Source organism: Brachyistius frenatus, unplaced genomic scaffold, assembly GCF_029030835.1.
Source record: "Brachyistius frenatus isolate BFR_SWC_R1_liver_20210118 unplaced genomic scaffold, ASM2903083v1 Contig_534, whole genome shotgun sequence".
Taxonomy (NCBI): Eukaryota; Metazoa; Chordata; class Actinopteri; family Embiotocidae; genus Brachyistius; species Brachyistius frenatus.
In genome coordinates, this window is record NW_027211133.1 from 30,864 (window position 1) to 43,209 (window position 12,346).

General features: G+C 38.2%; 1 protein-coding gene across 1 annotated transcript; it reads left to right on the top strand.

Moving 5' to 3' along the window:
* The first annotated feature begins 705 nt into the window (after positions 1-705).
* Positions 706-11,429, top strand: LOC138614612 (calpain-1 catalytic subunit-like). Its single transcript, XM_069688148.1, has 22 exons — positions 706-745; positions 1,402-1,656; positions 2,679-2,748; positions 2,832-2,950; positions 3,306-3,439; positions 3,537-3,711; positions 4,417-4,491; positions 4,635-4,720; positions 5,044-5,118; positions 5,245-5,405; positions 6,291-6,448; positions 7,556-7,567; positions 7,650-7,858; positions 7,975-8,014; positions 8,181-8,249; positions 9,200-9,257; positions 9,351-9,412; positions 9,948-10,016; positions 10,158-10,244; positions 10,793-10,901; positions 11,102-11,154; positions 11,360-11,429. The coding sequence occupies exons 2-22, from the start codon at positions 1,420-1,422 to the stop codon at positions 11,384-11,386; spliced, it is 2,085 nt and encodes a 694-aa protein (XP_069544249.1). The 5' UTR covers positions 706-745; positions 1,402-1,419; the 3' UTR covers positions 11,387-11,429.
* Positions 11,430-12,346: the final 917 nt, after the last annotated feature.

A 12,346-nucleotide genomic window follows, 5' to 3' on the forward strand; every position in this document is an offset into this window, starting at 1 on the left:
TCTGTGCTGTTGTTTTGTTTTGTAAATCAGGAGTTGAAGAATCTGCCTCTCATTCAGTTTTGGTTTCGAACGCCTGACAGTAATAATTGGAGGGTTATTCAACATGGGTGTAAGAAATAATTCAGTGTTCACAGATAATCAATGCTTCAGTTTGATTCTCTGCACTGAGGAAATCAATAACTGAAAGCTGCTCGCTGCATTTTAACTTGACCAATGTTAACTTGGTTTATTAATGGCAACACAGACCAAACCAACATAAATGAATCTGATCTTAATCCCACTATGAAAACATTGGTCGACATACAGTCAACTGCACACAGTGCACAGTCAGAGCATTCATACTGTAAGCAGTCAGCGCTGTTAATGTGACATCTTATTCCTCGACTAATCATTGACAGCCTCTCCACAGCTCTGAGGATGAATGTGCATGTAATAAAAGAGCAAACACTGTGTGGGGTCATAAAATAGGGACTGGCTGCGGTGTCGTTGGGGTGAAAATTATTCTATCATTCTTTCTGTTAGTCATACGGTGACGTGCAGCGAGAAGCGGTGAGAGGATTGAGCTGCACCTGATCACAGGTTTGTTCAAAGGTAGTTTACATATTGGGGTGAGAAACAAGGAAACCACACAAACGCTGGTGGCCTCAGACATTAACAAGCATAAGAGTGTTGGAGAATCTCCGTTGTCCACTCTGGTCCACCAACCCTCCACCACACGGCACTTTATTTCTCTTCAGCCAGTGAGGTGAGATCATCTTTCTATATTTTAAACTGGTTGATTCAGATATCTCAATGTTATCGTGTTGTACTTTTATACTGGAAGAGGCTTGTGTTTTGTGATCCTTGGTGGATTTGAGTTTCGACTACATGCATCTTTTGTTGTGAAGATAAACTGTTAGAAATGCTCTTAATATATATATTTTTTTACACTTGCAGATTAAATAATTGTTCTCTTTTGGACTGCAGGAAATTGAACAGCGTTTATTAGACGGGCTTTTGTACATGTGAGATGTCTGATACAGACAGGTGACGCATTAAAAAGTAAAACCTGAATGAATGAGTGGACACATAAAATCAAATGCAGATTTTTTTTAATTTAAGTATAAAAATCATATGAAGTTGGTGACACAATATGTTTTATTTGCACTTCATTTGATGCCCATACAACAAAAATACCTTGTATTGTACTGTTTTATCATTTGTCCCGCTCTGAGCATAAATGGGATAAAGTGTGCCATCACCTGACTGATGCTTGTTGTGGGAGAAACACCTACTTGTCCTACTTCCATCGTTACTTTGACCTCAACCCAACACTTTTGTCATTTTCTCAACATTTTCTGACGTTTTTCTTTTTTTACGAGTGTGTTTGTGAGTGGAAATCTTTTCAATCGTTGTGAGCAGAGCCCAAACACAACAGCCATGCCTCCTCCCGGTGTTTGTCTGAACATCATGGAGACTCGTCAAAAGCAAGACGGTTATGGGAGCATCACCAACCCCGACAGGTTCTTCGGCCAAGACTACCAGCAGCTGAAAACATACTGCCTGAGTGAAGGCATCAGGTTCATCGACGACACGTTCCCACCCGACAGGAGCTCCCTGGGCCAGGGCATACTGGAGCCGTCGGACCTGGCCCGCGTGGTGTGGCTCAGACCAGCGGTGAGGGTTTCCATACAGCTGAGAATAAAAACCGAGCATGTTGCATGATGTAGTTTCAGCATTTTCAACTCGCAGCATCGTTCTGCATTCAAACTCAAGTGCATGACAGGCTTGAGTGAGGTTTGCACATTCTCCCTGTTTTTGCCTCCCACGGTTTAAATACAGTCTCTGGTTGAGTGTCACATTTTGACACATTTGAAATGACAATACTTTCTTTTACACTTTCTTGAATCAGCTCCAGAGATGCTTTCCGGTTTAGATTGACAGTGTCAGTACAAAAATCATCTGTTTTTTCTTTTTTTTTCTTTTCTTGACACAGACAAAAATGCAACTGTGACACATATTTGCATCGAAAAAAAAATAACAGCAGAAAATAATTTTAAAAATTAATTGTTTCACCACTAATATGTGAAACAGCAACACATAAACAATTTAAGACTGAAATTAAACAGTGTCAAGAGAGAGGTAAACAATGCTACTGTCATTTTTAAGCTCAGATTTCAGCTTATATGGCTTAAATGACTTGTCGTACCTCAAGTTTCAGACTCTCTAAGTTTATTTACCGGTGGAATAAAGGACGATAAAATCTCTGTGGTCAGATCACCCATGAAATAAACAGAATTATCACCACATAAATATAAATAATGTCTGGTTTGACACAGCTAAGCTCAGTTCATGTCTGTGCTACACTGAAGGCACAGAAGCACAAAGAAGGAATTGTGACTAATATATGAGGGATGACCCTTGGTTTGCTGAATTCAGATGGTTAAAGCATCATATTTACATCAGCTGAATTTAAAAAATGCAAGGTTTTGCATATTGAACAGAGGATTTATGGATTTTTAAAACTTTTTCTATGACTTGATATCTTGGCCGTTGTTATTAAAATATTATTTTTTCTGTACACATACAGAATGTAAGTATATGTGCAAGTACTGCATGAGATAAACTGGTAAAGTTTGCACCTGTCTTTTTCATATTTAAAAGGTTTGATTAACTCTTCAGCTCTCTCCCTGTTTTAGAAAATTGCTCCGCATCCATCCTTTATACTTCATGGAGTCTCCAGGTTTGACTTCAATCAGGGACAACTTGGTATGGAAATTAGTTAATTCACAACATGCTACTGTTGAGCCTGCCTGATACTTCCTGACAACTCAAATATTTTTTTCTAACAGGAAACTGCTGGTTTCTTGCGTCTCTCGGTGCGTTGACATTCCAGAATCACATCTTCAAACAAGTCGTCCCCCTTGAGCAAATTTTTGAGGAAGACTACTGCGGACTATTTCACTTCAGGGTAAATATAAAAAATACTGGTTATTATTTTTACCAGGAATATTTTCCGTTTTGAAATCAGACTTTATTTGCATTTTAGCTGAGCTTACAGTGGATGATCGTTCCTCCCGTCATCTACGGTCATGAGGTTTGGGTAGGGACCAAAAGAATGAGCCTGCAAGTGCAAACAGCCAAATGAGCTCCATCTGTGGCCCGTTCCTGTCTGAGTTGTGCGAGCTGTGGTTATTAGAAGCTTCTCTGAGTGCGATCGCCTCGTGAGAATCTACTTTTTTGCTCAAAAAAAGAAAAGATTGACAATGTATTGCCACAGAACTTTAAGTTATCATAGTGTTATGTTCCCTGTTTTTTTAATGTAGTTCTGGAGGTTTGGGAAGTGGATGGACGTCGTCATCGATGACAAGCTGCCGACACTCAACGGCAGACTAATCTGCGTTCACGCCAAAGACCAAAATGAGTTCTGGGCGGCTCTGCTGGAGAAAGCTTATGCCAAGTATGTAAAGGACACTTCTTCTCAGACTGAAGTGAGTTTTCTTTTGGTTTTTTTAATGAAAATATCTGTAAACAAAAATGGATCCTCTTCATCTCAGGGTCTGTGGTTCCTACACCGACATGAGAGCTGGGACTCCTTCAGAGGCGATGATGGACTTCACCGGCGGTGTGCACATGTGTGTCGACCTGTCCAAGCCTCCTCCGGACTTGTGGGAGTTGATGTGCAGAGCTGGTCAATCCAGCACGCTGATGGGGTGCAGTACACCACCAGGGGTACGTAGAAATATACAACACAGAAGCTACAGTGATCTTGTAAAGTACATGTAGAGCCATCAGAAAGATGCTGTCAACTAAAGACAGGTTGGAACTTCAGTTGCATCCTTATGGGCAGAGCAAGTCATGTTGAAATCTTGTGGTGGAATTAAGGAGGGTGAGATGGATAATTGCCAATTTATTGATTTCCTTTTTTTAGCATAGCACATAGTGTTACAGTAAACAATGAGATATAAGTGTTGTGTGCTTGTAGATGGACTTTGTTCCCTGCACTCACACAATGAGACAAAATGTAAAACATACGGTTTTTACACAGTGGTTACCTTTGTTACCTTTGCTGAACACGTCATTAGTTAATCAGACATGCCCTATTGAAGTACTGTATGTCCGTTGAAAGACTTTAAAAGGAAGAACACTGTTTAGCTAGTGTGGTATTAACTGACCTTTGTCTTGCATATTAACGGTTGAGAGCCTGAAAATTATTCAGCCACTTTGAGTCAATACATATTGAATAGGGTCATAAAAGGACACTGACAATTCACTGCCTTGCACTTTAAAGCCACCAATGCCTGTTTTATCTTGTTTTTTATATATATATTTTACCTTGTTCATTGCTATTGAACTGATGAGTTGCCAACTCAATTTTGTTGTATTTTTTTACAATGACAATAAACTGCCTTATGCCCTTATGTTGTTGAGTTGCAGGAAAAACGTGATAACAGTGTATTGCCGAATGGATTGGTCAAAGGCCATGCCTACACTCTGACAGGTGTCAAACAGGTAAAGTATTGCACTTGAAACATTTCACATGGAGTCTAACGGCACTCATATAATACCGAAAATAAAATGTATGTATATATATTTGCAACATTTTTACATTCATGGTAATAATGGTCATGTCTCTGGTGATGATTGGTGGCCAGATGATGAGCCGAGGGCAGCTTGTACACCTGGTGCGTGTGTTGAACCCCTGGGGTAAAGGAGAGTGGAACGGAGACTGGAGCGATCGGTGAGAACAACCATTTACCAAGACATGACTTTAAAACTTAAAGATGAATTTCACAGCTGGAAAGCAAATTATCTTATAAAACTAGGCCATCTAGGTAGTGAAAAGGTGCAACTATTTACATTTAAAGTGAGTCCCTTGGCTTAGCCCTGGCTTCTGTGGAGGCGTTGTACATTTTTGAATAGGAATAGAAATGCATCTTCAGTTATTTTGTTTTATTGTGTGTCCTTCTGCTTTAGGACAGATGTTGTAACCTCTCTCTGAATGTTGAAAACTGATGATAAAATGTTGTCCTCTCTCTTTCTCATTGACAAACTGTCAACAAGGTCCTCTCTGTGGCAAACTGTGAGTTCTCAAGACCGTGATATGTGCCTGACAGTGGACAACGACGGAGAGTTTTGGTCAGCAAACTTAGTCACAAATTTAGTTTTTTTTCTTTGTAAATTGTATACTGCACTTAGGCTTTCATATTTTCATCACATCCAGATGAGAAATGAATATCAAAAATTCCACTGTGAATTCAACAGGATGACCCTGGAAGATTTGTGTAAGTTCTACACAGAGCTCAACATCTGCGGCTTGACTCCAGACTTCCTTGATGGAAACTCCTCTGGACGCTGGAAGACCTCCATGTATGAAGGCCGATGGGTTGCAGGAACCACCGCTGGAGGCTGCATGAACAACAGAGGTAATCAGATCAGAAAGAAAACCACGTTAGAACTTTAAAGCTCTAGAAAAGGAACCACATTTCAGATGTATATCTAATATAAGTTGAATAGTAATAATAATAATCATAAAGACTGATTGTGTTTAGACAAAACCAAGAGATTAACACTGAAGTTATTAGACTTACAGGAAACCCAGATCTCTGTTACCTTTTTATTCATGTGCACACACTGCAGAAAGCTGCAGAATAAAATGCTCCATAGAAAATTACCAAATGAATGCAGAAGGGGAATTCGCTTCAAGAGTCCTGATATTGAACTTATCATGGCAGCTGTGCAATATAGTCATTTTAATGATAAAATTACATTCAGTTCTGAGATCCTGAAACAAAACCAACAACTCTTAACATTGCTAACTGGACCAAAGGGACAACGAGCTATTTATTTGTTAACACCATTGCTTTATTCATAATCTGATATGAAAAAATAACTTTATTTTCAAGTAGGCTACGGGCATCCGTGGTTACAAGCAGAACTTTTTTACACTTCCACCATAATTAACTAAATTCGACGACAGAACATCCGCTCCTCCCGTCTGGTTCTTTGGACTTTAGGCTGTTTGGGGGTTTTGTCTCTGGAAGTTGTCCATCCATAAGCATTATAAGAGCTATTGCTACTGTGAAAGATAAGAAGAGTAAAGCATCATAAACAGTGTCAAGGGCTGCAAGGTAAGATTAGATAAGACTTTACAAGAGCAGTATTTTTCATAGAACCATATTTTCTCAATAACAACACAAACCAGTGATCAACGTCATGCACCAGAACGCTGCGCTCATATCCACGAGGTTTTGACCTCTTCATTTTTATATCTCATGCAAATAAACCTGATTTCTCTCTTTGTCTTCCAGACAGTTACTGGACTAATCCACAGTATCGAGTTAAGGTTTGTGGTGAATCTTCACAGAGAAATGAGGGGAAAAACATGCTGGTGTCTCTCATGCAAAAACATGACAAGAGGAACAGACACATGGTGCAAAACCTCCACATTGGATTCTTTATATTTGAGGTAAATATTACTCTTTGTTGTTTATTATACATTTATACATATTAATGCTGCAGCAAAAGTTTTGTCTGAAAAGAATAAAAACAGCAGAAATCTCTGAACCTTAGTAGAAAGGTTGTCATCAGCTTTGAAGAACAGAAACTGAACATTCAACCAGTGACAGACTCACAGACATGGTGAGTCTTGGTATTATCACAGGACAGAATATGCTGAGTAACTGAAGGATGGACGACCAAATTCAAAATCCGTGCAACCTGTTTGTTGGGTTGCGAGACAGGTTTAAGTAGAAAGACAAGATAAGACTTTATTGATCCCCATGAGGGTTATTTCCTTGTTACAGCAGCATAAAGGAGCAACAAAGGAGTGAATACGTTTTTGTTTTTTTAAATCATAAATTACGGTTGGAATTTCCCATAAGATGGTAAAAAGAGTTGCTGCACATGCACAAATAAAGCAAACTGTCTTACTCTACAGAATATTAATAAAATCAGGAACGTCTTGTCTCAGCGTGATGCAGAAAATGTGTCCCCTTCAGGATGGTTTACTGTAATTCCTTGTTCTCAGGATGTCCAAATTAGTCATTAAAAAAAAAAAACGGCAGTTGGTCCAAAATGCTGCAGCGAGAGTACCGATTTGTTCATTTCTCCTGTTTTTATTGGCTTCCTGTAAAATCTAGAATAGAATTTAATATTTTACTACTGACTTACAAAGCTCCATCTTATCTCAAAGAGCTTATTGAACCACATCATCTGTTTTAACCTTTTATAATTTTATATATGGTGTATATATATATATATAATATAAAAAAACTAAAAACTTTGCACTATTGTTTAGTTAGTTTTAATTTAATTATTCTATTCTATTTTATTTTATATACTGTGCATTTTTATATTTCATATTTTTTTTACTGTTATTTTATTTCCTGTATCTATAAATGCTGCTGTAGCGAAAAAAATTTCCCCTTGGGGATTAATAAAGTAACTATCTATCTATCTGATTTTTTTTTTTATATGTTTAGGATGTTTTGATATTTTTCAGTTGAATAAACTGAAACGTATTAAATTGAAATAAGTTATTTTTTCCCCCAACATGAACACATTTCCACTGAAGTTGACTGAAAAGGTAAGGAACTATTTTATTCCAAAGTTTTCCATACTTTTAAAAATAATGTAGAGGAACTGAAATATAATATGTATAATTTCAGGATAAGACACAGAGGGGGAAGTTCCCAGCCTCGTTCTTCAGGACCCACGCACCCGTCGTCAAAACGGAGATCTTCCTGAATGCTCGTGAGGTGATGGAGTTCTTTGTGCTGAAGCCGGCTGAATACCTGATCGTGCCGTCCACCTTCGACGCCAACGAGACCGCCTCCTTCATCCTGACCATCTACTCCAGGGCAGAGACTCGCTGCTAGTACGACCACACACACCGTCTGACGCTAAATTATCAAAACTTAATCTGCATATGTGACACATTACTGCTGTTTTATATAAAGAGAAAATATAATATATATTGTTCTTTCTCCTCAGTGAGAATTCTGGTGACCAAACACACGAGACAGTGAAAAAGGTGAGTAATAAATAATGCATTGTCATTATTGTTGCTGTTCTTTTGATCTTGCCTCTTGTGTTACATTTTACAGTATTATGTGAAATATATTTTGCCGTTGCTTTTAATTTAGTGTATAAATGGCCGCTGGTCTTTTCAGATTTCCCTTTAAATGTTTACATTTCAGCCCAAACAGGTGAAGAATGAACAGGAGGATGAAAATAAGAAAGTCATCTTCCGCCAATACTCTGACAAGGTAATTCATATCTTACTGCACTAATGCATATCTTACTGCACTAATTCATATAATTAATATCTTACAGCACAAATTAATATATTACTGCACTAATTCATATCTATCAGCACTAATTCATATCTTACAGCACTAATTCATATCTTACAGCACTAATTCATATCTTACTGCACTAATTCATATCTTACTGCACTAATTTATATCTTACTGCACTAATTTATATCTTTGCATGAGCAAAGATCGCATGTAATATGAAGGGTCAATTGCAGTGAGAAACCCTCAGAGAATGCAAAACAAAATGAGTCATTGCTTTGATTTTAATGCCGTCAACTTTGGGCAAAGTAAAAATGTATTTATATGGCACATAACTTTACTGTTTCGGGTCTGTGTAATCCCTCTCATTAACTCCTCCTCCCTTGCCTGGTGCCAACCAGGCCCATTTTCATTATGTGAATAATGTTCACCTCATGAATATTCCGGTCTGTCCGCCGTCCATAGAGAATCGTTAGCAGTCGTTCCAGCATGCTGGGCGTCGACCTCGGCTTAATTTTAACCAATCTGAATGCGCCGAAACCTGCTGACAACCTGCCACCGCTGCAACTACCTACAGCGTCCACCAAAGCCTTTTTCCTGAGTACAGCATATTTTTTTATTTATACATTTTTCTTATGAATGCCAGCAGCTTGATGAGGTTCTGGCGCATTCACGTTTTTTGTTTTTTTTCTTTCTCCGGTCAGTGAGAGTTGAAAAATATTAACTCTGCACTAACCGTCCAATCACAGGGAAGGAGACAAACGCAGTTAACCACCGAGGAACCACCAGAGTGGCTGATTAAACTTTAATAAGAGTTCAGAGACTGAACCAGACTACTTTTTTTCCCCCGCCCTTTTTTTAATTTATCCTGCAAAACACAAAGTTTACCACTGTCTCTATTTTCTCTTTTTTATTTCCAGTATGAAGAAGTGGATGGTGAGCAGCTCCAGAGGCTTCTGAATGAAAAAATCCTGAAAGGTTCGGACTTTAAAATACTCTTAAGGTGCTAAATGAAAGAACTCAAAGATTTGTATATTGTTGACATGTTTTTACTGCTTTTTTTTTTTTTAGGAGACTTGAAATCTGGAGGTTTCAGCATTGATGCCTGTCGCAGCATGGTCGCTCTGATGGATGTATCCTGTTCTGATGACTGGGACATTTCTCAGATTCACACTTTAAGCTGCTTAGGTGCTGCAGAAAAAAAAAAAAAAAACATGTCAATTTTAAAGAACAATGCAATGTTTTTTTTTTGCAAGTTATGTAAACCCATATTTTTAATTGGAAATAGACCAAATAAAACCCAATTATCAATTAAATGTGGGTTTAGATGATTTGGAAATCATGCAGTTATTTACATTTTACACAGTCCCAACCTTTTTTGTGAAACTGGGTTGTACATAAAACACAAGATGAACCAAAACACTATGACCATTAAAACATAATGCCCAAGAGTGAATAACGCCGACTGTCTCAGAACAACAGGTTAAGATTGGATGCAGGAGAAATGATCAGATATAAAGACCAGAGCAGATTTAACAAAGGTTGTTTCATAATGCCCAGATGACTGGTTTGAAGCAAAATGCGAGGTTTTTGAGGAGCTGCTACCTAATTGGTAGTTAATGTAAAAGGTCAGGCCAAGACGTGTGGACCTTAACGTTGGTTTAAAAGACATCAATCACAGGCAAACTGAACACTGAGGAATTCCTCCGTCTGTGGAACAAAGTCATGACTTACAAGGTAAAGACAACAAAGACTTTTGGACTTAAAAAAAAAAAACTGAATTTTTCAATAACTTTGCTGTATAGTATTTTAATAGTTGTACCATTATTACATGTGAATCTACATGTGGACAGAAAAGATTTTGTTTTCTTTTTCTAGGACCTCTTCTATCGCACTGATGTGTCACGAACAGGAATGCTGTCGCTGAGTGAGCTGAGGAACGCGTTCACAGCTTCAGGTAGACCCGCTCATGGTTCACTTCAATGTTCCCGATGCTCCACGGTGTCCCCACAAGGCTCGCTAAGGCTCATGTGGACTCAATGGGCAACCTATGACCTGGTCCGCTGCTCCACAACCAGGATGGACTCTGTTCGTCCTCCTGAGGTTTTGACCATCAGTCAATCAGCCTTTGTTCCAGTCTCGTCTTCCTTTTTAATAATATCCACCACAACTCCAGTCTGCCCGTCCACAAGCACCATCTCCGATTACCACTGTAGAGGTGCGTCAGCCAAGACTGCCGTTCGATGTCCAGAGATTTCAGCAACTTATTTGTCGCTGGCTGGTAGTTTCTTGTGACGCCTAACCTGAGATTTGAGACTGATGTTGAAATGACGGTCAAACGTTTAAACTTGCATCTTTTTGCGAGTGTGAATTACACATGTGAATGACATGGGATTGTGTGTGTGTGTGTGTGTGTGTGTGTGTGTGTGTGTGTGTGTGTGTGTGTGTGTGTGTGTGTGTGTGTGTGTGTGTGTGTGTGTGTGTGTGTGTGTGTGTGTGTGTGTGGCGTGAAGGTCAGTGATGACATGCTCAACCTGATGGCTCTGCGCTACGGCGCCTCCTCTGGCCACATGACACTGGAGAACTTCATCAGTCTCGTCCTTCGCTTGGACTGCATGAACAGTGAGTGAAGTGACAAATGATGACCACAGATTTGTAGTTATGAGTCTACGTTTGCTGAGCCTGCCTTGTAAATAACAGAAAATATATTATGTCACACTGGGAGGATTAAAAGGTTTTCATTTAGAGGGAAACCTGTTGAAAAAAATGTTCAAGCTTCTCACATTTTATCTCAAGGTGATAAAGTTTGTGTTGCTCAACAGAAATCTTCAAGCAGTTGTCTGATGGAAAAGCCATGAAACTTCATATGACAGAGGTGATGAAGGACTTTCTATCTTCCTTTTTATTACTTTTCACAAACCACAGCTGTTAATTTAAACTGTGCATATATATATATATATATATATATATATATATATATATATATATATATATATATATATTACAAATCTTATTGAGACAAACTTTTAGTTTTTAATAGTTGCGCCTCATTAATATACTGAATCTCTCTTTATTTTCAGTGGATGTACGTTTCAATGTACACTTAAGCCTGCAGAGAAGATGGACTCACACTTCGTCTAGAAATGCGGGAGAAGATCTTCCGAAATAATGTTTTCTTTTTATTTGTCGAATTGCAAAATGAAAACGAGATTCTACGTTTCTGCAAATGAGCCGTTGACATAAATTTTCCTTTCTATAACTCTCATAAACCTCTGAGATGTCATTCTCTTTCACCATGTTTCCTTCTAATTTCAATCACTTATAATTATTATTGATCTTAATTGTAACAGAGGAACCTCTTGACCTTTATTCACATTTTGTTAGTTTTCTATTATTATTATCATCTATATTATTATATTATTTTCTGAAAAACCCTGTACTGCTTATATATAGTTCTTATAACTTTGGTATACATTACATAAGCCTTGGGGATTTACCATTGTTGTTGTTTTTTTATTTTTTAAGCATCTTATTCTACATGTAGACAAGTACAATATGTTTTTAATTTGAGTGTCTTTAAAAGTAGCCTCTGTTTGTGTCAATGACAATGTGGCGCACTATTCGCCTTGAATGCTTTTTAATTAACAGGTCAGCTTTGTCCAAGTTAAGTGGTAGAATTTCTTGCCTTCTTAATGCATTTGAGACCAACAAAAACCACTCAGCTAAGCAAAGACAGTTCATCAGTACTTGAAGATATGAAGGTCAGTTAGTCCTTGAAATTATCAAGAATTTTAAAAAGTTTCTTTAGGTGCAAACAGCATTCTTTTGTAGGTGAAGCTGTGCTCAGGTAATGTAACTTTGGTGTCAATAATACAAATGCATTGCCATTGAATTGCACATAAAGGATCAAGAATATTACTAAACCCAGTCATCCGGTTTAGTTTAGCCAGCTGTGCGAGGCCACGGAGTGTGACACCGAAAGGTCAGGGAAGTGGAGCATGGCAGTTTAGGCCATTTAATAATGATTGGAAAGTACATTTTGCACACTCAAAGCTCATATTACCATA

Coding starts and splice junctions, on each gene's coding strand:
- LOC138614612 (XM_069688148.1), top strand. CDS start 1,420: ATGCCTCCTCCCGGTGTTTGTCTGAACATCATGGAGACTCGTCAAAAG. Junction 4,721..5,043: donor AACGGAGACTGGAGCGATCG/GTGAGAACAACC, acceptor ACTGTCAACAAG/GTCCTCTCTGTGGCAAACTG. Junction 9,258..9,350: donor GAATGAAAAAATCCTGAAAG/GTTCGGACTTTA, acceptor TTTTTTTTTTAG/GAGACTTGAAATCTGGAGGT.